The sequence below is a fragment of the Chinchilla lanigera genome, unplaced genomic scaffold (genome assembly GCF_000276665.1).
Source record: "Chinchilla lanigera isolate Chin_1 unplaced genomic scaffold, ChiLan1.0 scaffold00007, whole genome shotgun sequence".
Classification (NCBI taxonomy): Eukaryota; Metazoa; Chordata; class Mammalia; order Rodentia; family Chinchillidae; genus Chinchilla; species Chinchilla lanigera.
In genome coordinates this window covers 3238224-3261417 of record NW_004955408.1, presented here as the reverse complement: position 1 = coordinate 3261417, position 23194 = coordinate 3238224, and the positions used below count along the sequence as shown (strand labels likewise).

The 23194-nt window shown below is 36.0% G+C and overlaps 1 protein-coding gene across 2 annotated transcripts in view; it reads left to right on the top strand.

Moving 5' to 3' along the window:
• The window catches only part of Meikin (meiotic kinetochore factor), an 86649-nt gene extending 70378 nt beyond the window's left edge, over positions 1 to 16271 (top strand). Inside the window, exons 7-11 of one of the 2 annotated variants that reach the window (XM_013507640.1) lie at positions 60 to 221; positions 2858 to 2938; positions 5285 to 5404; positions 12299 to 12422; positions 16109 to 16271. In XM_013507640.1, coding sequence (XP_013363094.1) covers positions 60 to 221; positions 2858 to 2938; positions 5285 to 5404; positions 12299 to 12422; positions 16109 to 16140 — 519 coding nt within the window. In that variant the 3' untranslated portion in view covers positions 16141 to 16271. The remainder of the gene's footprint in view (positions 1 to 59; positions 222 to 2857; positions 2939 to 5284; positions 5405 to 12298; positions 12423 to 16108) is intronic. The other variant, XM_013507645.1, reaches the window with a different exon arrangement.
• Positions 16272 to 23194: the final 6923 nt, after the last annotated feature.

Below are 23194 nucleotides of genomic sequence, written 5' to 3'. Positions count from 1 at the left end.
TGGTAGAAATGTTTTTACAGCACTGTGAAATGTAATTCTTGATTGTGAATTTGTTTCAGCTTGAAAACGATTTAGAAGATAGAGATACAGACATTCAGACAAAGTTAAATCATCGTGCACACATCGACATTGAGTTATCCCACCATAGGCCTGCTCTTGGAAGCAGTGCACATAGCTCAGTCACTGGAGTTCTGCTGCCTCAGCCCCTGGCGCCTGCATTGGTGAGCACTCATTATTTATTAACTCTGGTTCTTGAAGAGACTTAGTATGTACTGATTGAGAAGATTTAGAAACGTGCATTTTTAAACAAATCTGGGAAAAATATAGGAAATCTTTATACTTACAGCTATATATAGACTGATTTTTCATTTACTTTTACATTTTAATTTTTATTAGCACGTGTTTGCAGTACATGATGTTTACATTCCTAGTGTGGAGTTGGTACGTGTACATAGCACATCTCAGTTCTTTTCTTCTTCCCTTTCCCTGTCCTTCCTCCCCACTCCCTCAATCTCTTGATCCCTTCTCATTTGAAAAACATCTATCTCCTTTTTCCTCCTATCTATATTTTATTTTACTCCTTTAATGTAGTGGTATTTTTAAAAGTGAACTGACCATCAATAGTTGGGTCACTGGGACTACTGCAAGGAGAGACAGTTTAAGCATTCATATGACTTACTGGAGAGGGTAATACTTGAGAAAGGAAAGCAGGGAGAAAGCAGGACTAAGCAGGTACAGCCTCAATCCTCAGTGCAAGTCTGACAGAAGCTCCTCTAATGAGCAGTTCTGGAGCAGAGAGTACCCATCACTGTCTATGTTGGGCTGCTGTGGCCGAACATTAGCTGGAGGCTGCCTGAGAAAATGGGCAGATCTTAAAGAAAATTTGAAAGCTGAAGCAGACCCTAACGGTGTTGCAGCTGGGTAGTATCAGCTAACTGTACTCCTTGCGGTAAAGAGCAGGTTCTTTGTTTGAGGAGATCAGAGTAGAGCACCTTCAAGGCTGCCGCAGGGATGATAATAGTAGCTGTCACTGAGCATTCCTCCCCTCCAGACACCATAGGTTCTGTTTACATATATTATTTGTAATCCTTGCTCACCAGTCCCTAATGGTAGAAGAATCCTCATTGTTCACATGAAGTGATTAAAAGATTATGTAGCTAATAAATTAGAGAGCTGACATATTCTGTGTACCGGGTAAACATAACCTTAAATTTTTTTGATAAAACTTTTTCTAATCATCTATTCTATATTGTTTTGCCAACAACTAGTTTTAAGAGATCCAGAAGGAAAACAAAAGATTGAAAAAGAAACCTGACAAACTTTTCTATGACGTTTGAGTTTTATCTCTGAGTTTGGGTTCCAAGACTTCACATAATAAATACTATTCAAAAAGAAAGATGTTATTAGAAACATAGTTGTTTCAAGGAATCCAAGGGTTGGGAAGACAGCTGATTTGTAGAAATAAAGCTGCTTGACCCTGTCTCAGCATTTTACTCTTTCTTTCTGTTCTGCCTTTTACCTGTTTCTTTGCCTTTGCTGTCCTGGGTTTTGTCTCTCTTAATGTCAGCCTGCGTCTGTCTGCTCCCCGTGTCTGTCTTGCTGTCTCCTCTCTCCCCAACTCCCTTTTCCTCAGTTTCTCTCTCTCAGTCTCTTTCTGCTCACAGTCTGCTGGTGTCTGTCTTCTCTTTGCTCTCCCTCCCTCTTTCCTTTTTTCAATCTTCTTTTCTATTTCTCTTTTCCTTCCAGATCTTCTGCTTTCACTTTCCCACTTTCCTTCCTCACCACCCTGGCAGTCTGACCCTCTCTTTCCTCTGTCATTCTCAACTCTTGAATCTTGTAGCTTTCCTTGTTGTCTTTAATCTTTCCTGTTGTCCACTTGTCTCTCTGACTGCTTCTTTGCATTTTTAAGAAACAGAAAGTGTCTGCATCCTATTTTATAATTTCTTTAATTTTGATGTTCCTTGAATAGAGTATCTGTATAAGAAGGAAAGGAAAATTTAAAAAAAAAAATATATATATATATACACAAGATAGCTAATATAATTATATTACTAATTTCTGTTAATTCATTGAAAAGAACGGTTTGTGCTTATATTGTTTGATCAATTTTTGCATACCAACATCCAAGATAACAATATGCAATATATTAATCATTATTAATTTCCTACTATCTTGTTTTGAAATTCAAAGCAATTCAAATCATTGCTTTGTTTTTCTCTTTAAAATAAAAAAGTATCTGTATAGATGTAAACTTGTATATTTAACCAAATTATCCTTGCTACAAATATGTTTTAACAGCTTCAGAAATAATTTATAATCCCTTTCCATTAAAAAGTAAAATAATAGGGCCAGGGATGTAGCTCAGCAGCATATGTGCTTGCCTGGCAAGCCTGAGGTCATGAGTTTGATTCCTGGTACCAAAAAATAAATAAATAAAATAAAATAAAATAAAATAAAATAAAAACCCCTTCTGGGTTTATAGTCAAAAAGTAAAATAATATACTAGAAAGTAAACAAATGCTGAAAGCAAAATACCTTTTTGTAGCAATTAACAAAGATAACCAAAACACTGTTATCCAATTCAACACTCTAGCTTCTCTTTCCCAATTAATTGTTATTTCACCAAAATATTCTCATATAGTTGTTATGCACCCTAGAGTTCTCTTCAGAGTTGACTGACTGACCTCCAGACAAAAATTCCTTAGTTTCCTTCAAGTAGTTCAAAATTTAATAAGCAGGTTGAAGATTGTATTAGTATTACACATGATTTAGTCTCCTAACTTTGAATTGTGGTTTTACTATTATAATAATTTGTTTTTTTCTGCTATTTAATCTCCTATTTTATAAACATTTATAGAAAACAAATTCTTGTATTCCTAATAAGAAAAGTAGAGGCCTGTTAACAAGTACTCCATCTTCAGAGGCTGCTGGTTTTGTGGTAAGTATTAGCATTCGGTACTCGTGGTATTTTTTGGCTCCTCTTCTCCCCATTCTTGTATTTTTCTCCTACCGAGGGAATATCTATAGAGAACAGTATCTATATTTTCCTGTTGTACATATTTTCACTAGAAGTATTGTATATGGTGCTATTCGTGTATATGGGTAAGATGAGAATAGTGAAATGCCAAGTAGGGTCCTTCTTATTATAAAATATACATAACAGAAAATTTGGACTTTTAACCATGTTTAAATGCACAGTTTCAGAACTCTTTTCATCTTGCAAAACTGAAACCTCACACCTATGAAACAATAACCCCCTATTCCTAGCCTTTGGCAATTACCTTTTTTTTTCTGTCTCTATAAATTTGACTATTCTAGGTACCTCATGGAATAGGTGGAATCATCAGTATTGGTCTTGTTTGTTGGTTCATTTTTGAGATAGGGTCTCACTATGTTGCTCAGGCTGACCTTGAGCTCCTGGGCTCAAGTAATACTCTGGCCTCAGCCTCCTGAGAAGCTGACTACAGGTGCACACCTCTTGCTTGGCAATATTTACACTTTTGCAAATGGCTTTAATTTAGCATAATGTCTTCAGGTTCATCTGTGGTAGCACGTGTCAGAAATTCCTCTCTAAGGCTGAATAATATTCCATTGTATGTATACATATTTTATTTATTCATTTATTCATCCGTAGATACTTGAGTTGTTTCCACATTTGGCTGTTGTTAACAACGCTGCAGTGAACATGAATGTACAAATACCCAAGTCTCTGCTTTTAGTTCCTTGAGGGTATATGTCCACAAGTGGGATTTCTGGATCATATGGTGACCCCAGTTTTCATTTCTTGAGGACTGTAACCTGTTTCCCACTAGTGATGCACAATGCTCTAGTTTCTTTCTCTTTTTTTTTCTGAGACAGGGTCTCACTGTGTAACTTAAACTCACTATGTATCCCAGGCTGGCCTTGAATTTACTGTGATCCTCTTGTCTCAGCCTCCCAGTGCTGGATTACAGGCATGAACCACCGCACCTGGTTCCAATTTTCTATACGTCTCCCAATACTTGTTATTTTCTGTTTTTTAAATGGACATCATCCTGAGTGTGAGCTAGTATCTCATTATGGTTTTGTTTTGCATAGCCCTAATGATTAGCAATACTGAGAATCTTTTCATGTGTTGTTGGCCATTTGAATAATTTTTTTTAGATAACGTCTATTCAGGTGCTTTGCTCATTTTTTGCAGACATGGTCTTCCTTTGTAGTTTAGGCTGGTCTTAAACTTACTGTGTAACCCAGACTGGCTTCAGATTTGCAACAGTCCTCCTGCCTCAGCCTCTCAAGTGCTGGGATAACAGGTGTGTGCCACCATGCTCAGCTTCTTTGCTCACTTTTGAATTAGGTATTTTTATTGTTGTTCAGTTGTAGGTTTTGGTACATTCTAGATACTAACCACACTATTTAATATGTGGTTTACAAATATTTTCTCACATTCCATGGGTTGCTTTTTCACTGTCATGGGATTCTTTGATACATAAATGTTTTCATTTGATGTAGTTCAAATCTCCTTTACTTTTGTTTTCTGTGCTTTTGGTATCATATCCAAGAACTCATTGCCAAATCCAGTGTCATAAAGTCTTTATTCTATGCTTCTGAGTATTTTATCATTTTAGTTCTTACCCAACAATTTCTTGGGTTCAGCTGAATAATAGGAATACATCTTACTAGCAGGGTAGCTGAAGGTGTTTATCCAGGGCAGCAGTCCTAACAGAGGTCATCAGGGGCTGGGGATACAACACAGTGCCTGTCTGGCAAGTGTAAGGCCAAGAGTTCATTCCTGGTAACCCCCCAAAAAAGTCATCAACAGCTTACATAGCAGTATGTGCACAGCCCAGCTGCATGGAAATGAGATGCAGTATCTTTTGTAACATCACGTGTACTTAGCTCCTCAGGGCTTCACAGGGACATGCCTAATTCCAAGGGTCTCTGCTCCCAGGGAAGCTAAATATGACATTTTTATAGTATTTATTTATTTGTAGTGCATTTAAGTTTGTCCTGGAGATAAGTTTTCTACTCAGACATCATTTTACCATAAGCAATGTTATCTAGTAAAATTTAAAAATTTTTATCCTTACCAGGTCCCTAGGGGAGCATAGTTTCAATTAACCAAAGATCAAAAATATCTTTGAAAGAATTATCCTCAAATAATTCTAATTATATTCATTCAGATGAAATTACTGATGTGTCAAGTTCACAAAAGTATGCTATCAGTGGGCCAGTATTTTAAACTTTAGTTACTTAAAATAAGTGTTTCTGAAACTTCCACCACAGAGTAATTTTTTTTTAATAGATTGATTTGTCCCCGGTGCAAAAAGCATCTTATGAAGAACTACTCCCAAGTGTCAGCAATTGTGTTAATTCAGATGAAATTGTTCCTGTGTCAGGTTTGCAAGAAAATTCTTCAGATGAGGTAGTATTCTTAATTTTTCCTTCAGTTACTGAAAGAGATCATTGTTGTTTTATTAAATACTTTATATATGAGATACATTGTGAAATCTAGAACTCAGGTGAAGCTAACATCATTTACATGTAGTGAAGAAGAATCTCTTATTAGATATATGATAATATTTACTAATATTTTCTCTAATTCTATGCATTGCCTTTTTACTCTATTGATAGGGTCTTTTGATACACAAAATTTTTAAATTTTCATGAAGTTTAATTTTATATTTTGTAGCCTATACCTTAAGTGTTTTATGTTCACTTGATTCAGCTGCTTATAGCACAACTCTCCTACCTTTAACTGCTGGGAATCCCTCAGAGAGGAAATGATCTGTGTTACCCTTTTCTTAGAAAAATCTTCTAGACTGTAGCTTGAGATGGAAAAGGGCCATTGCAAGAAATAGGAAAACACATCTGGGTATCTGTTTTCTATTTATGTAAATGTAGCATTCATATAAAAGAGTATGCATGCTGTAAAGAAAAAAATGGATGGATTCCCTAAAGAAAAAAATAGATGGATTCCCTATAAACACTACCATTTAGACAATGAAACAGGACGTTACAAATACCTGTCCCCTAAAAAATCTAGAGCTTCGCCATGATTCCATTCATCCTTTCAGTAACTATTAATTCTGAGGTCTGTGTCATTTATTCCTTCATATTTTTTCTCAAAACTAATACCTTTATTAAACATTTCATTCTGTGAACATGGTATTATATTCTTGTTTATTTAGGTGCTCTTTAATATTTTTTGACATCGTATTACCATTTTAACTACAATGATCTTATAATTTTTTGTTAGATGTATTCCTAGGAAAGTTACATTATTTTATGCTATTGCTTTTTTTTTTTTTTTTTGTCTTTTTGAGACAGGGTCTCACTATGTAGTTCAGGCTGGTTTTGAGTTCACTGTGTAGCCCAGACTGATCTCAAACTCACAACGATCCTCCTGCCTCAGCCTCCTGAGTGCTGGGATTACAGGGGTGCACCACCATGCCTGGTTATTGTATTCTATTTAAAAATTGTGTATTTTAACTTTTCATTGATGGGGTACAGGTACAATTAATTTGTATGTATTTGTGTATAGCCAGCAATACTGCCAAATTTGTACATTTTCTTGGATTTTCTGTGTAGACAGTCATATCCTCTGTGAATAATGGCAAAATTTGTTTATTTTATGCAAATTGTGCCTTCTTGTCCTATTTAGGACTTCTAGTACAATATATTTCTCATTTTGGATCTCAAGTGAAATTGTTTACAAAGTTATTAAATGCTTTTTCTGAATCTATCAAGATTATGTTTATTTTTCTCCTTCTTCAACCTTGTTAATATAGTGAAGTAAATTAGCTGACCCTTACTGACCCTAGCTGACCTCAGACTTTGCATTTGAGGATTACTTGGTCAAGCTACATAATTTTTTTTATACATTTGACTGATTTAGTTATAATTGGGCTCAAGATTTTTCTGTCTGTATTTTTCTGTATATATTTCTAAATGATTAGTTCCAGTGTTTTCTTGTAATATGTTTTCTCTCTGTTTTAGGTCTAAAGGTAATTGGCCTCATAGAATGAAGTTAGGTGTATTCTGTATTTCTATTCTTGAAAACAGTTTATGTAAGATTAGAATTATATATTACTTGAAAATTTGTTAAAACTTGTTGATGTGGGCCTAGTATTTTCTTTGTGAGAAGATTTATAAGCACAGATCTAATTTCTCTGTAGCATGCTGTGAAACCTTTATTTTTTCTTTAGTTTTAGAAATCATATAGTCCTATGAATTGGTACAATTTGTATAAAGTATTCAAATTAATATAATAAAAGTTGTTTATGGTCTTCTATTTTAGTCCTAGTTGTATCTGTACTCATGACTTCTTTTTTATTCTTAATAATCCTTCTGTTTCTTAAAATTAGTCTTGTCAAAGGTTTATTTTCTTACTTTTGAAAGAAACTATCTATGATTGTTAATCTCCTGTATTGTTTCTTTACTTTAATGTATTTCCCTGATGCCTCCTCTTGTGTTTATTGAATTCTTTAGATTTTCTTTGCCCTTGTGTTATGTACTTCTTACTAGTTTAACTGTGGCCAACAGGTTTGATATGTGATAACTGCAATATTAAGTATTTTTAAATTCCAGTATGATTTCTTTTTTGACCTAAAATTTCCTTAGAAACACACATTTTTTAAAAATCCCACATGTATGTGAGCTTTTATGCTTATGATTCACTTATAATTTAAATGAGTTTCAGTCAGAGAAAGTAGTATGTAAGTGGTATGGATTCTCTGAAATTTGTTGACCCATATGTTACAATCTAAAACATTGATTATTGAATGTTTCATGTGTTTGAAAATGTTTATTCTGTAATTTTTGATAGATGAAGTCTCTCTGTCAGTTAAACTTGTTAAATGTTTTTATATCCTTCCTGACATATTATCTGTTTAAGCCATCAGTAGTAGTAATATGTTGAAATTAGCCACTATTATGATGACAGGTTTATTAGTTTCTTCCTGTGGGCCTACAGATTTTTCCTCTATCTATTTTGAAACTATTTTATTGGCTCTATTTTATTGTGTATTTCTTAAATTATTGTGTTTTTTCTAGGGAATTATACTTGTTTTCATTGTTTAGCAAGCTTCTTTGTTCATTATACTTTTTGTCTTCAATTCTGTTGGGCTTACTATAAATGTAGTTGCTCTGCTATTATATAACGCATTATATAACGCTTAGTACATCTTATTTCTATCATTTCATTTTCAGCCTTCTCAAAGTCTTTTGTTTTGGATGGCCTTCTTATAAACAGTTGTATTTTCAGTCCTGTCTAAACAATCTGTCTTTTAACTCTAGTTCAGTTAGATGTAATGATTATTGATATACTTGGCCTTGTTTCTGCCTTTTTTCTTATCCTATTTTCTTATCCTATTTTTTCCTGCTTAACATTTTTTGATTCACTGAAAATTTTAATGTTTTTTATTATATTTCCCTCCTTTCCTATGAGTTTGGAATTTATAGTCTCTCTTTTGTTTTCATCATGACTACACTTGAAAATTTACCAGGCATATATAAATTAATAAAGTCTAAAGATTAAACAGTAACTCACTCTGTTGCCAAAAAGTGTCAGAACTTTAGAGTAATTTAAAGCCCAATCATCATTTCTACTCTGAAAAGTAAGCTGGCTTGTCAACTTGATTGGCTTCAAAGCCACCTGGGGGATTAATAAAGCACACATTTGGATGTGTCTGGTAGGTCATGGAAGTGTGACCTGGGGTACTATATCTGCTCCCTGGTCCTTTCCTTTCTGGTGATATCTAGGAGCTTCCTGGCCCACATGAACCTTTGCTCTGTTATGCCTTTCTGCCATAATGTTTTTGTTTTAGAGCTAACAGCTATGGACTGAAGCCTCTGAATCCATGAGCCAAATTAATCTCTTTTCTATTCTTTAAGTTTCAGGTGTAAGATATTTTGTCCAGTAATGGAGAGCTGAGCAATATACCCAGCTTACAGCCTTTTTTATTATTCCAGTATTTTGATTCTGTCCTTTTTAAACCCAAAATTATAATCCTCAACATTATTATTACCTTATTCAGGCAATATTTGTTTATATTACATGTATTTAATTTTGCTTACCTTCCCTCTTGACTTCTAGACAATATCCTCCTGAAGTCATTTTTCTTCTTTCTTTGTTCATCTTGAGATTAGTAAGGGTCTTTGGTGGAATATTACTTTAATAGTTTTTAAAAATGCTTTTAATTTGCCCTCATTCCTGACAGTTTTTCTGCTTATATATTTCTATATTAATAACCACTTTCTCTTTTTGTGGTACAAGAGATTGAACCCCGGGTCTTCACACTGAGCTCTATCCCCACTCCTTTTAATTTTTTTTAAATTTTGAGACAGGGTCTCACTAAATTACCTAGGAGGGATTTGAACTTGAGATTCTCCTGCCTAAACCTTCTAAAGTTCTAGAATTACAGGTGTGCATCACTGTGCCTGGCTTCTCTCTGCTCTTTGATAGTAACAATCTACTGTCTTTTTTCATATTGCAGTTGCACCTGTCCTATGTGGAAAAGAATGAACTTAATAGGCTTGTACATTTCTAAGGTCAACAGGGCTGCCCTTTGTCCAAACTCCTGGAGATGATGTCAGAGCTCTGGGAATATTGTGATTGATCAATGTGTCTGTATGCCTGAGGTCTTGTCTATGTCAGATAGTTTATATTAACATGGTGATTTATGCTAAATACTCGTTTTTCATCTGTGAGGCTTTGAGTTATTCTGTATCAGTTTGACCTGTGCGGACTGAAGTCTGAGCAGCTGAAGTCAGTCATGTGGGCACCGCATGCCTGTGACCCTCAGCAGAAACCCTGACAACAAAGCTTACTAGCTTCCAGGTGTGATGGCACATACGCATAATCTACTCATCAGGCTGAGACTGCAGGATTGCTATGAGTTCAAGCCCAGTCTAAACTACATAGTAAGACCCTTTCTCCAAAGAAAAACAAAACACAAAGCAAAACGAAAGCTTACTAGCTGCCTTAGTTAGCAGCACTCTGCCCATGGGAGAATTGAGTACTGCCAATGTAACTCCAATAGCTGAGAACAACTGGAAGTTTTCTTCTTCCAGATTTATCCCTATGTGCCTTTTTTTCTGATTTTAATCTGTATTCGTTTGTTGTAATAAATGAAAACTGGAACCGCTTTTCTGAATCCTGTGAGTCCTAGCAAACTATTGAGCCTCAGGGTGATCTTGGTGATTGATGCAATATGCCTTTTCTTTCTGGCTTCTTTTAAGGTTTCCTTATTTGGGGTATGCTTTAATTTTAGTTAAATGAGTACATAAATTAATTATTGCTTTCTGTTTTCTGTTCATTTAATTCTAAAAATTTTGCTTGGGATTATTAGCCTTTCTGAATCTGTAGATTTATATCTTTTGTAAATTCAGAAATTTTCCTAGCTATTACTTGTTTTATTCTCTCTAGACTGCTAACTAGCACATTACATTCATTCAGTCTTCCATATCTTTCAACTTTCTTTAGTATTTTTCACTTATTTGTCATATTCTGTGTAATTCCTTCAGTAGTTTCTTCTTCATCTCCATCTATTATGCTGTTAAGCTTTCCATTGAATTTTTCATTTCAACTTTTATTCTTTAAGAATTTCTGATTTGGGGCTAGGGATATAGCTCAGCAGTACAGCGCCTTGCTTGGCAAGAGCGAGGTCCTGAGTTTGATTCCTGGTACCAAAAAAAAAAAAGAATTTCTGATTTGTTCTTCAAATTTGCTTTTAATTCCTGATAGTCTCTTGTTAATTCTTTAATCATTTCTTGCATTGCTATTTTATTCCCCTCTGGTTGTTCCAGTAACTGATGTTCTAGGGATTTAAATCCATTGTTTGATATGGTCTTATACACAGTAGCTCAGTTTTTCCTGAGTTTGATACTTCCATTTATTTATTTATTCATTCATTCACTCATTCAATCATTCATTTATTTAGGTGGGTACCGGGGATTCATCACCTTGCGCTTGTCAGGCTGGCACTGTGCTGCGGAGCAATATCCCCAGCCTGGTACTTCCTTTATTGTTATTAAAATGAAATTTTAGAAGGAGGTGAAATATATTTCATCCTTCATTATTTGTTGAACTGCTTCTACCACTCAGTGAATCCCAACTCAGGGAGAAGACACCGCCAGCTACCTACCTGCTTCTTCTATGTTGAAATTTCTCTTTGCTCTCTCTGTGGGGTTTAATTCTCACTTCAGATCCTTCCTGGGTCGATGGGGCCCACTTCCCTCCTTGTCTTCCTTGCGTTGCTATATTCCATTGTCTGGATGACAACTCTAAGAGAGGCTCTTTCTCTACAGCTTACCACTGGGCCATCTTCCCAGAAGTCCTCCTTCCTTTCTTTCTGGAACTATTCTAAACTGAACATTGAAGAACAATTCTGACACTGACCCTGACTCTATACTTAGTCATTTTATAATTGATTTTATTATTTGATAGGAATCCTATAGGCCTAAATTGGGGATCCCATCCTCCTGAGAAATTTTATGTTTCTACTACAATAGGAATTGCTAGGGTTGGTTTCTTTCTTAGTGCCAGAATCTCAAGTTGAGCATCCCTTTCTTCCTACTGGCCCACTTACAGTACTTGGGAGCATAACACTGTTAGGCCCACTAACTATGCTGGTTGGCTAGGATGAGTCTTGTGGCCACTGTGGAGTACATAAGTATTATCATCTTTACCTTATCCATAAGAAGGAACTGGTAGAATGGATAGATTCTCCCAAGTACCAGAAGAATGGAAAATGAACGGGAAAATAGCAGGTATTTACCACAACGATAATATGGATTAAAACAGGCGCAACCCTTGATAAATGCATATCTCTGCTTCTGAGTTCTAACAAAATATGTTACTTATGAAGATGTGGTATTTCTGTATTCTAGAGACTGTCTGCTTGAGAGAAAATTATCAAAATTACCTGAGAACTCAAGGAACCTAGTATTTGACTTAGAATTAAATTTAAACTTGTGTTTTAATTCAATTAATCATGCAAACTTTCACTTTGGAATGCTGGACTTTCTACTCTACCATTACTTGCTCTTTATCCTTAAGTGAGTTATCTAATTTCTCTGAACTGAATTTCTTCATTTGTAAGTAAGAATAATCTGCCTTGCTTGATTTTTTGTGAGTATTATATAAGCAAATGTTTTAAAACTGTTAGGGTCTGGGGTGGAGTAAGCACTAAATATATGCTTACTATTATTCATTATATCTATGAAACAGATATTGAGACTATTTGCCTTTGAATGAAAAGAACATAAAAATGTAGCAACTGGGGAGTTACACAGTAACTGCTTTTTTCCTTTTTAGTTTCCTTCTAACAGGCCAGAAATCTGTTGTATTATTAAGGCATCACCAGGAACTAGAAAAATGAAAAGTAAAGGTGTTACTATAAAGAAGAAGAGAGATTCTCCTCCTCAAGATATTCCTCAAGGTACTCTAATATGAATGCTAAGCATAATTTTTGTATTATATAAAAACATTTCATTACAAATTCTTTATGTACACAGAAAACACAATTATAAATTTTGTTCTGAGAATTTTTGTACAAAATTGACATGGTAAAATTAAAAGTCTTAGCAGGTTTCAGAACTTGAGTAAAATAATACTCTATGGTCAAATACTGTACTTCATGTGTTGAAGAATTAGCTTATGACATTGACTTAAAATGTATTTATCTGGGAAACCTCTTATAACAATTTGAAATTTTATGTTGTTTGGGTTTTATTTTTAGTAGTATTCTTTTTAGAGATAAGGAGATGGTCTTATAGTCACCTAATATTTGTTGAGCACTTCCTCTGTGAAAGATCCCATGCAACAACAGATTCAAAATCCAAATGTGTTTGAGAGATTTATTTCAGTGCTCAGACCAAAGTTTTTATTTTAATTCATAGAGACCCCCTGACAAATGTTGAACTAATGCTGCCACCTCTTGGCTTTTTCCTAGGCTCTCACTGTAACAGCAGGTTGCTCGCTTAAGTAATTTCCTTTCAACCTGTGGCCACTTGTCTCAGCCTTTCCTTTAGTAAAAATAGCAAAGCCTCAAGCTAACTTGTGATCCTGTTATTTTAAATATGCAACAGCCTATTTTTAGTCCTGGCATTTAAAGTTTTAGCTAGTTTGGCAGTAATCTAATCAGGACTACAGGGTGAAGCTCACTTTTGATGGTCTAGGACCCTGTTCAGAAGCTGATCTAAGCAAATATTGGTAGAAGTAAGCTAAAAAAGATGTGATAGATGAGGTGGTATGGTAAGTAGGGGTGTGAAAATGGTAGCTGCTATATCGAAGGGATTGTAGAAAACATCTAGTTCAACATTATCTGGGAAACTACAATCTCTAAACATAAGACACAGCAATCCAAAATACTGTCTGTTGAACTCTCAAAGTGATTTCAATGAGCACTAAAATTTGAGAACCATATTCTAGTATGGGTGTATATATATCTAGTCTATTTTGCTCATTCTTCAGATAACAAAATGACCTCAAAAGGTTGACAAGTGATTTGCCCAAGTTTATATAGCTAATTACTGGTAGACTCAGGCCTAGAACTACACATGTCAAAACCCAGAAGAGGATACTTTAGTTTTCAGCTAGGTGCACATGTATCAGTAGTGAGAAGTTTGAATTTTTAGATAATAGTAGGTGGAAATATCATACAGATATATGACAGATGGGATTGAAACTATTCTAATCAAACATCTGAGAGATGGTAGTAGAAATCACTTAGTAATAAGACATCTTAAATTCAAATCCTAACCCTATCACATAAATAAATTCCTTAAACTGTACTAATTTTTTGATGTCTGTAAAATTGGTAAGTTTTTACCTCAAAGAATTGTATAAAGTATCTAGTACATAAAAATCACTCATTATGCAATATGTGGTGAGTGGTTATTTTATTTGATGGTAAATTTGGTTGTGCTATCTCATGTAAAGAGATGTCTCTGACACAGACAAATGGATCAAACACAAATACAGAGATGAAGTATGCCAGTTAGTTCCTTAGGGGGGAAAATTCAAATAAATTGATATCATGGAAGCCTTTTAAGCCTGTTGTTTTGTATAACTATCAAATGAAAAGATGAAGCTCTATAGTTGGCTCACTCATTCAGCAAACATTAAGTCTGGATGTTATATGCTAGACACAATTGTTTGCTGATGATATTGAGAAAATGACATAGTTGTTCATGTCAGAAAGTCTATAATCTCATATAAGAAGCAAGGTAGGTGAAGTCCAGAGGAGGTAATATGCGCTTTAATAGAGGTATATGTGGGATTCAGTTGAGATACACAACGAAGGTAGAGAATCTACTGGAGGGTGAGTTGAAGCCCACAGGAACTTTCTGAGCATATAAGCCTTCCAGGAAGAAGGACCAACATAAATAAAGGCACAATGACTTAGACATCCTCAGGTAAGGATTGAAATCAGTCATGTTTGGCTTGAGTGGAAATTAGACATTTTGAGAACTGAGTCTTGGGTACTAATTGAGGAGTAGATGTTGAGAAGCTCATATACCCCGTGCTGACTTTTAATTTTATTCTGCTCCAAGTTGCTTTTTGCTTGATAATTCTTACAAGAAATGTGGAGCTGGTTTGGGAAGAATTGATATGGATGTAGAAATTCCAGGTGGCCATTCTGTAAAAATTCTCATGAACTGCCAGGCCTGGTGGCACACTCCTGAGATCCCAGCACTCAGGAGGCTGAAGCAGAAGGATTGCCACAAGTTCAAGGCCAGCCCAGGCTATACAATGAGACTCTGTCTCAAAACAAAACAAAACAACAAAAAAACCAAAACCAAACAAACAAACAAACAAAAAGCTAGCTCAGGCTAGTGTTTCTCAAAGCTTGTATATCTCAAAGTTTTTCTCAAACTGAGGAATTCTAGAGTTTGAAAACTAGTCTAAACTAAAATAGTGACACAGCTTAGTGACAAACTCAGTAGTGGCACAATGTAGAGAGAAAGAAGAATGATTAGAAGATAATTCCTAGGTCTCTAGGATTGTAAAGTTTTGGAAGTGATGTATTCTATATTAGGATAGGGAAAAGTAAACTTCATGGCCCTGGGCGTATATATGTTACTGAGGTGAAAGGTAGTTGTGACTAAATAGTTGGATAGGGTTCTTACCCTCTTGGAAGTTACACAGCTGGTAAGGAGGAGATGACTGTGAAAAAGTCTTTAATAAATGAGCAGACAGTAGATGAGGTTAGCAAGCACAAGGAGGAGGAGTAGAGGAGTAGAGGGTAGTAGAGGCAAGGCTTCCCCAACTTTAACGAACCTGTGAATCACTTGAAGATCTTGCTAAGATGGAAATTTTGGTACAGCAAGATTTAGACTGAGACCCAGAATCCACATTAATAGCAATATACTAGATAATGCTAATATTACTACCCCCTGGATTCAACTTGTAGTAGCAAAATAGCTCTTGGTTCCCAAACTAAGCTTCACATCATATTTTTCTGTTTGTGTTACATTTGGATTCCTTATCTATATATTCTGATCTAATTGCTGTGGAGCAAGGCCCAGATATTAGGGTATATTAAATCTCAGATGATTCCAACGTATAATAAAGTTGAAGAACTATTGATATAGGCTGATTATGCCATGAGAGATACATCATAACGTGAAAGTGACGATGGGAAATAGGTACCGCTGGTTGCATTCTAGATCTCCTGGTGTAAAGTGAGGAGGAAAAGGTCCCAGAATGCTTTACTCAAGAAGAATCTGGATTCAACTGCAATAAAAAGAGGGGAATTGGGTGAGAGACTGTAAGGGGCTTTTGCCTAGGGGGTGACTGAGGAGGACAAAGATGAAAAGCACAGCTAGATTGAGGCTGAGATTAAGAAGCCCTGCAATGGCCACTGACAGCAGTTTTGGTTGTCCTTTCTTCTAGAATGGAATTGAGCAGGTCTCTTTGTGTTTCCAGAGAGCTGTTCTCAATGTGTCCAGGAAGGTTGAGCTTCTATTCCTTTCATTTTTAAAAATGTTTTCCTAAGGATTGATGGGCTAGAACTAGAGTGACATAGGGAACAAAAGCTCTTACCCTCAGGGATTGGCTGTTAGTAACTGTGAGGCACTTGCTTTCATATGAAGTAATCTATTATTATATTTTTTTCTCCAGATATTATAATAAAAACAAATGGCAGGATATAACAGATGTGGCTGAAATTTTACTACTTTGAAGATATGAATGTGAAGTCAAAGTCCTTAGAAGCATGTCTACATGAAATTACATGAAATGTCTACCTGAAATTATATGAAATTAAAAATTCAGAATTCTCCAATTTCTTGTGATATTTCTCTGTGTAAAAATTCTGTTGAAATATTTATTTACTTTTAATAAGTGAAGAAAATTCTTCCATATACTTCTTAAGTACATGTACAATATTTGTATTGTAAAAGCAGAACCAAGTAGTTGGTATTATAACACTAAACATTAAATACAAGGAATTCTGTAACTTCCTTTAATTGTTGTTTTCCTAAAGTCTGTCCTTTGTATGGATTCAAGGAGTAAAGTTGTTGAAGTGCTAAAAGTGAAAATGCTTATATTACAAGCTATTTTTAACAGAACTTAATTGAAACCACATGATTGAGAGACCTAATTCCAAGTGTGACTGAAAGAAACTCTATACTCAAGATTTGCTGATGCCAGGAATATATAATATGTACAATCATAATTTAAGTATTTAATATATTACCTTATCTCCAAATAACCTTCTCTTGCCAATAATATCTGTAAGATTATTATTATTTCGGTAATCTGACTTGTGGCATTTCAATAATACCCTTCTTAAAAACAGCAGTCCTGTTGCCAGTGAGCAGAGTACAGTTAGTTGTCTAACTATTGACAAGATTTTAACTGTTTTACTAGTGTTATTACGCACAAAAGTAAATAATCAAATTTTCAAGCTACTTCAGTATTAAGGAAAATCATAAAATCTATGAAATAATTTGAGACTAAGTAACCTATGTAGTATTTATTTTTGGAAAGGAATCCTGTGGAGATATTCTTGTAAATGATTTGACAAGACCTTAAGCCCTTAACAAAGCTATTTGTGATCCTATGATTTCATCTGAAGGTAAAATATGGGATAGTTGTGAGGAAATTAGAAGAGAACAGTAATGGTAGAGGCTAGAACGAAATGTAGACCTATATTCTCAATTAGTAGTAAACTAAGTCAGCAACAGTGTGCTGGCTTTAAAAGCAGAAATGAAATGAGGAGGAATGAGAAATGAAATAGGCAGCCTATTCTGTGCCTTCAAAGTGTTTATAATTCAAGGGGAGAAAGTGAGAAGGAATTATTTGATAGTTTCTAATCAAGTAGTAGATGTCTTTGAGAAAAAATGGTATCTGATTCTTGGGATTGGGACTGGTGGGATTAGAAGACATGAACATCTGATATTGTTGATAAGGAAAATATAACAAGCTCAGAGGTAAATATTTGGCTGGGGCAATATAATTTAGAAGATAATAGAGCTAGGATTTGAAATCAGACTGAGACCAGTATTTTGTTTTATAGATTGTAGTACAGGGAAGGGTGAGGGAGGAGGGAGTTGGAATTGGCATTCCAGGTTTAGGAGTAGAGGCATAACATAAACTGTAAAAAGGAGGAGACTAAAAGAAGCCTGGTGGCTGGCAGACATGCAAATTCCCACGAGATTCTTGTTAGCAAATCCTAGGAAAGGATTGTAGTCTGAACCTTAGACCTGAGGTCTTTCAGGGTGCCTCCCTGGAAGAGTATGAAAGAGGAGGCTCATCTCTTTTTTCAGAGAGGGTCTCCAACATTTTTCAAGTGATTTAAAAAAGGTTAGTCTGTAACTAAACTTCATTTTTAAACATTTAAAACTGTATTTTAGTCTCAGATCTCCATTAGTTAAAATGCATAAAAAGCATACTGTCATTTCCATTTTAAATTTTTTAATCGGACTAGTTTTTTTTTCAGCTAAGGTATAATTAATCATGGTTTGCCCAATTATGAATGACCTTTTTATCTCATATTGGGTATACAGCATTATGTGTTTATATAAACAGTATAAAGGATGTGAGACCCACTTTCTAGATAAAGTTCAACCACTTTTGCTGTACTCTTGGTTTCTAACTTGTATTTTAAAATGTTTGTGTTACATCTTAAATCCTCCCTTGATTCCACAGGTCCTTCCAGTTAACCCATTATTCTTAACCCATTTACGTCTGTTTCTATGAAGAATGCTATTTTGCTTTCTCACTAACCTCCCCAACACACACACACACAACACACACACACACACACACACACACACACACACACACACACACACACTCGGGTTTCAGCTTTTGTTCTCCATTGACACTGTTTCCTCAAAGCTATCAGCAACCTCCTTGATGGTGATCTAAAGTGTATTTTTCAGTTCTCATCTTGGCTAATGTCTCCCAGCTAATGATACTGCAAACTGGTTTAGAACTTCCTTAATGAAAGCCTCCAATAAAGAATGACCTCTCTGAAACATTACTCCTCAGGATTTCATCGCATATCTAGCATTCTCTTTTCCATTTCTTCTAAAGGCTCCTTTTTATCTGCTCAGTTTTAAAGTTTGGGTATTTCCTGGAGTTCTCTTCTAGGGCTGCTTCTCTCATACTTTCCCTGAGTGATCTCATCTGCCCATAGCTTTAGTTACCATCTCTGTGCAAGTGATCCTGAATCTTTGTTTAACTGCCCTGGATATTGGTAGTAGAAATAAGTAATGACTTTCCCTGTATCTATCCATCACCTTAATGGCTTAAATCAATTAACATTCCCAATACTGGCACAGTGATTGTTTCAGGGATAGGTCTAGGACCTAAAATGATGCTATTGGATTAAACATAGTACCAGAACTTTTTCTTGGAATGCTGGGACAGACTTTTTCCATTTTTTTCTTAGAAGTAAAAGTTTCTGGAAGTTTCTGGCACAATTGCAGGCCCTGACTAGGAATGGAATCTATACAGAGAAACTAGAGATGGACTAAAAGAAACTGAATTTTGGATCTGGAGTTGTGGCTTGCAGCAGAATATGTATTTAGCATGAACAAAGGCCCTAGGTTCAATCCCTAGTACCAAGAAAAAAAAGAAAAGAAACTGAATTTGTTTTTGGTACTGGGGATTAAACCCAGGGCCTTTTTACCTAGCTATATCCATGGCCTTATAATTTTTATTTTGATACAGGATCTCATTAAATTGTCCATATGATCCTCCTGCCTCAGCCTCTCAGAGTTCTGAGATTACAGGAGTGCACTGCCAGCTCCATCTAAAAAAAGAAACTGAATTCTTGACACCATTCTTGTACTCCCAGGTAAAGCTGTATCTCAACTGTTCATGTACTTTAGATCCAGTTATGTGAACTAATTGCTGTCATTTTTTTGCTTATCATAGTTTTGTTTGAGTTTTCTATCATATACAGCATGGGTCACCCTGATGGACTTAATTCAACCAAGATCATTATAGCTTCCTACGTCATAGCATTTATCACAATGTACTATAATTAGCTTGTTTTTTTCCACCCTAGACTGTAACCTCCCTCAGTGCAGAAATGGTATCTTGTTCTCTATTGCATTTCCAGGTTCTAGCAGAGCTGACAGACACATATTAAGCATATGGCTTAAAAAATATTTGCTGAAAGAATGTTTGTCATTAAAGTGTGCCATTAAAGACCTTTTGTACATTTCTAAAAGAATTCTAGGTGAAGAGTTCAAGCTAATTTATGTTTAAAGCTTGGATTTATTTTTTAAAAAAAACATCAAAATCTGCAATAACTTGTTTGTGACTTGTTGGTTTCTTTTTTTTAATTTTTTTTTTTTTACTTGTTGGTTTCTTAAGGGCAGTTACTATACTTGTCTTGTTCATTATTGTTCTCAGCATCTGAAACATAGAAGGTACTTAATTTCACCATCCTTTTAGATTGTTTCTATTAATGTATAAAGTTCTCTAATCTCTCCCATCTTTAAAAAAAGAAAGAAAACCAATTTTCCTTCTATTCTTTCATTCTTTCTTTGTTGAAACCTCTTTGTTGAAGCCTGTTCTTTCTTTTTTGAAACCACTTCATTCAGGCTTTTGCTTTTATATATGTGTGTGTGTGTGTGTGTGTGTGTGTATATATATATATATATATATATATATATATATTTTTTTTTTTTTTTTTTTTTCAGAAACATTCAGCATAGTTGACCCATTCTTCCTTTTGGGGGACATCTTCTTCTCTAACTACAGCTCCTTCCAATTCTGTCTTGAGTCCTTCTCTTCTAGATCTGTAAGTAGACCTTCTAGACCTATTTTTGTAGAGGCCTTCCCTGACCACCCTGTCTAAATTTGGCCTCCTTTAGTTGCTTGCTGTTAACTATTTCTTTCTAAGCTCCTATCACAACTTGCAGATATGTTGTTTATTTTGTCTCTTCCCACTAAGAACTAAGTTCCTAAGAATAGGAACTCTTCCAACACCCTATTCCAGGTGCCTACAACAGTTAGAGATCTAGGAGGCACTTAGGAAATATTTATTGAATAAATCCATGTTTATGTTTTTACTACTTTAAACTACTGCTATTTCCTTATATAGCAATAAATAATTGGGTTAAGAGTTAAAAAAAAATGGAGGTACCCTGGGTCCACAAAAGTAGACTAAGTGTTCTGTGATGTTAGCAATAAAATTTTGTTTCAGGATAATTTAGCACAATTGTGGCAATACATCTAGCATGGTGGTTAAAAGAGCAAGACAGCCCCCTTTTCCTGTGTGGATTAACCAGCAAATGGTTATAGTGAAGAGTGCCTCAGGCAGATGATCTTGGAAGTAGGTGGACAGACATCATAGGCTGTTCAGGTTTGGGGAGACTGGGTTTTCTATTCTTGGGTGAGAATGTAGACCCTTTTCCTTCCATTTCTAACTCAGCAGTTCCACATTTATTTAATACACCATTAGTGAGAAAATAACAATCATTGTTTTTCTTACATCTCCTTCTTGCTGATTTCTTAAAGAGGCTGCTTATGAGACACCTCAGCTTCTCTCTGGGAAGTGGTAGTAATAAGTAAAATGAAAAATATCATAGATACTGAACACAAAAATAAAAGTAAACAGTTATATTTTATTATAACTTTTATTATAAACTCATTATGAACTTGTATAATTTCAGTGTTCTCTGATTCTGTGATTTTATTGTTATACTATAGTAAAGGGGAAGTCAGGTGAATGACAGAAAATAAATTTAGTTTTCTCTGTGCCTTTCAAGTACAAGACTGAGACTACAGAAATGAAGCTATTACAGGATGGGAGAATACTAAAATAAAGTATCTCTTATGCAAGTAGTAATATTCTTTCCCTTACTATTAATATCTATAATTACCCATGAAGTAATTTTTTCCTAGAATGAAAACACACAAGGTTATTGTATTTGGAAACTTCCTTCTAAAGGGACCCAGAAAACACTCTCCACTGGGCCAGTAATGAAAAGATATCAGTCCTGTGCCTTTGCTTCTATATTTCTACTGGTACTGATTTAACTTTCTAGTGTAAAACCAAAACAGCTTTCCCAAAAGATTGCCTCATTTGCTGATGGGATGTATGTCTTTCATTTTTAAAAAGACTTTATAGACTTCATTTTTTATGCAAGTTTTAAGCTTTCATTCCATATTCAAACATTTTCCAAGAAAAATACACAACTCATCTTACCTTCTTAAAAGTCTTTCACTGTTTGACACTAGAGTCCAGAAAACGCATCTGAAGTGTGTAGGTGATACAGTCCTACCTTGAGCCTATACTGCCCACAGGATCTCTAAATCACTTCCGTGGGAACACCTCAAATGTCACCTGCTCAGGACTTTCTGTAGCCCTCATTTCACCACCTAGTTCTTACTAATTTCACAACACTAGTCACTATTTGGAATTACCTTATTTATCTTCTCCTCATCTAGAACGTTACCTGTACCTTTTTCACTTTGCATCCCCAGTGTCTAGCCCTTAAATGTTTGTGAGTGGATATTCATTTTTTAATAATCTACACTGAGTGCTTTAAAAAAATCTTGTAATGTTGGAACTCAACATACGGGCCATTGACAAATTACCAGAGATGTAAATTCTGCCAGTTACTTTCCTTTTTCAGGGCCACTTATAACTCAAACCCTCACAAATCAGAGTTGGCAACCATTTAATGGACATTTTGTATGCCCACGAAATTCTCAGAACATTTTTATCTAGCCCTTTCAAACATATACTAGTTATTTCCTGACATCTACATTTCTTAGAGAATTGCGTCCTACTGTACAGAATTCTTTCTGAGAGGGCTACTGGGATAATGGAGTGCTGAAAATTTGTAAGCCTAGTTTGATCGAAAAATCCTGATATGTTTTAGCACGGTGGCTTTAATAACACTGTAAGGTCACTTACGAGCCATCTTTTTTAGGAAAGTGTTTTCCCGTCAGTTCTACCTTTCTCCACACTTAGACATTAAGACAGATTTTCCTGCCTTTTCCTTTTATTAAAGTTGCCATGTGCATGTACGCACGCGCGCGCTGGTTATTGAATCCAGGGTCTGCGTCATGGAAGGTACTAAACACTCTACTACTGAGCTACCCTCCCTAGCCCAGTGGTGGCGAACCCATGGCACGCATGCCTCAAGCTGAGGGTTGGCCCCTAAAATTTTAAAGAATTAGCATAGAAGGTTAGATATGCATACACAGATGTTTTCTGTAGGCTTCCCTAGGTTTCATTTGTGATTTTGTTGGTTACCAAGGAAACAGGCTAACTTCTGAGCTTCCAACGGCCAGCTCTTCCCAGACCAAGTCCTCGTGTCAGGGTTCTCGACGCTGATGGCCAGTCCGCCTGGTCTTCTCGACCAGGACCCTCGGCGGTGGCGGTGGTCCTGGCGGTATCCTCTGCGCCGTCCGGCTCTGAGCCCAAACCTATTGCGCGGCCTGGGCACAGGCTCAAAGTTCAGCCCTGGCCGGGCCGATGGAGCAGCGAGAAGCGGCGGGCGAGAGGCGGCTGCGCGGTGTCCTAAGCACCTCCCTGTCGTGGGTACTTCTGCACCGCAGTCCCCGGCGTCCACCCTGGGCCATCCTGCCGTAGCCCCCTGGACCGCTCACCGGAGCGGCGAAGCCCGGGCCGAGCCCCGCCGGCTCTCAGCCGCCTCGCGGTCCTCGCCCCTCTGCGCACGCCCCGCCCCGCGCGCCGTGGCCGTTTGAAGTGACTAATTTCTGTCATATGAC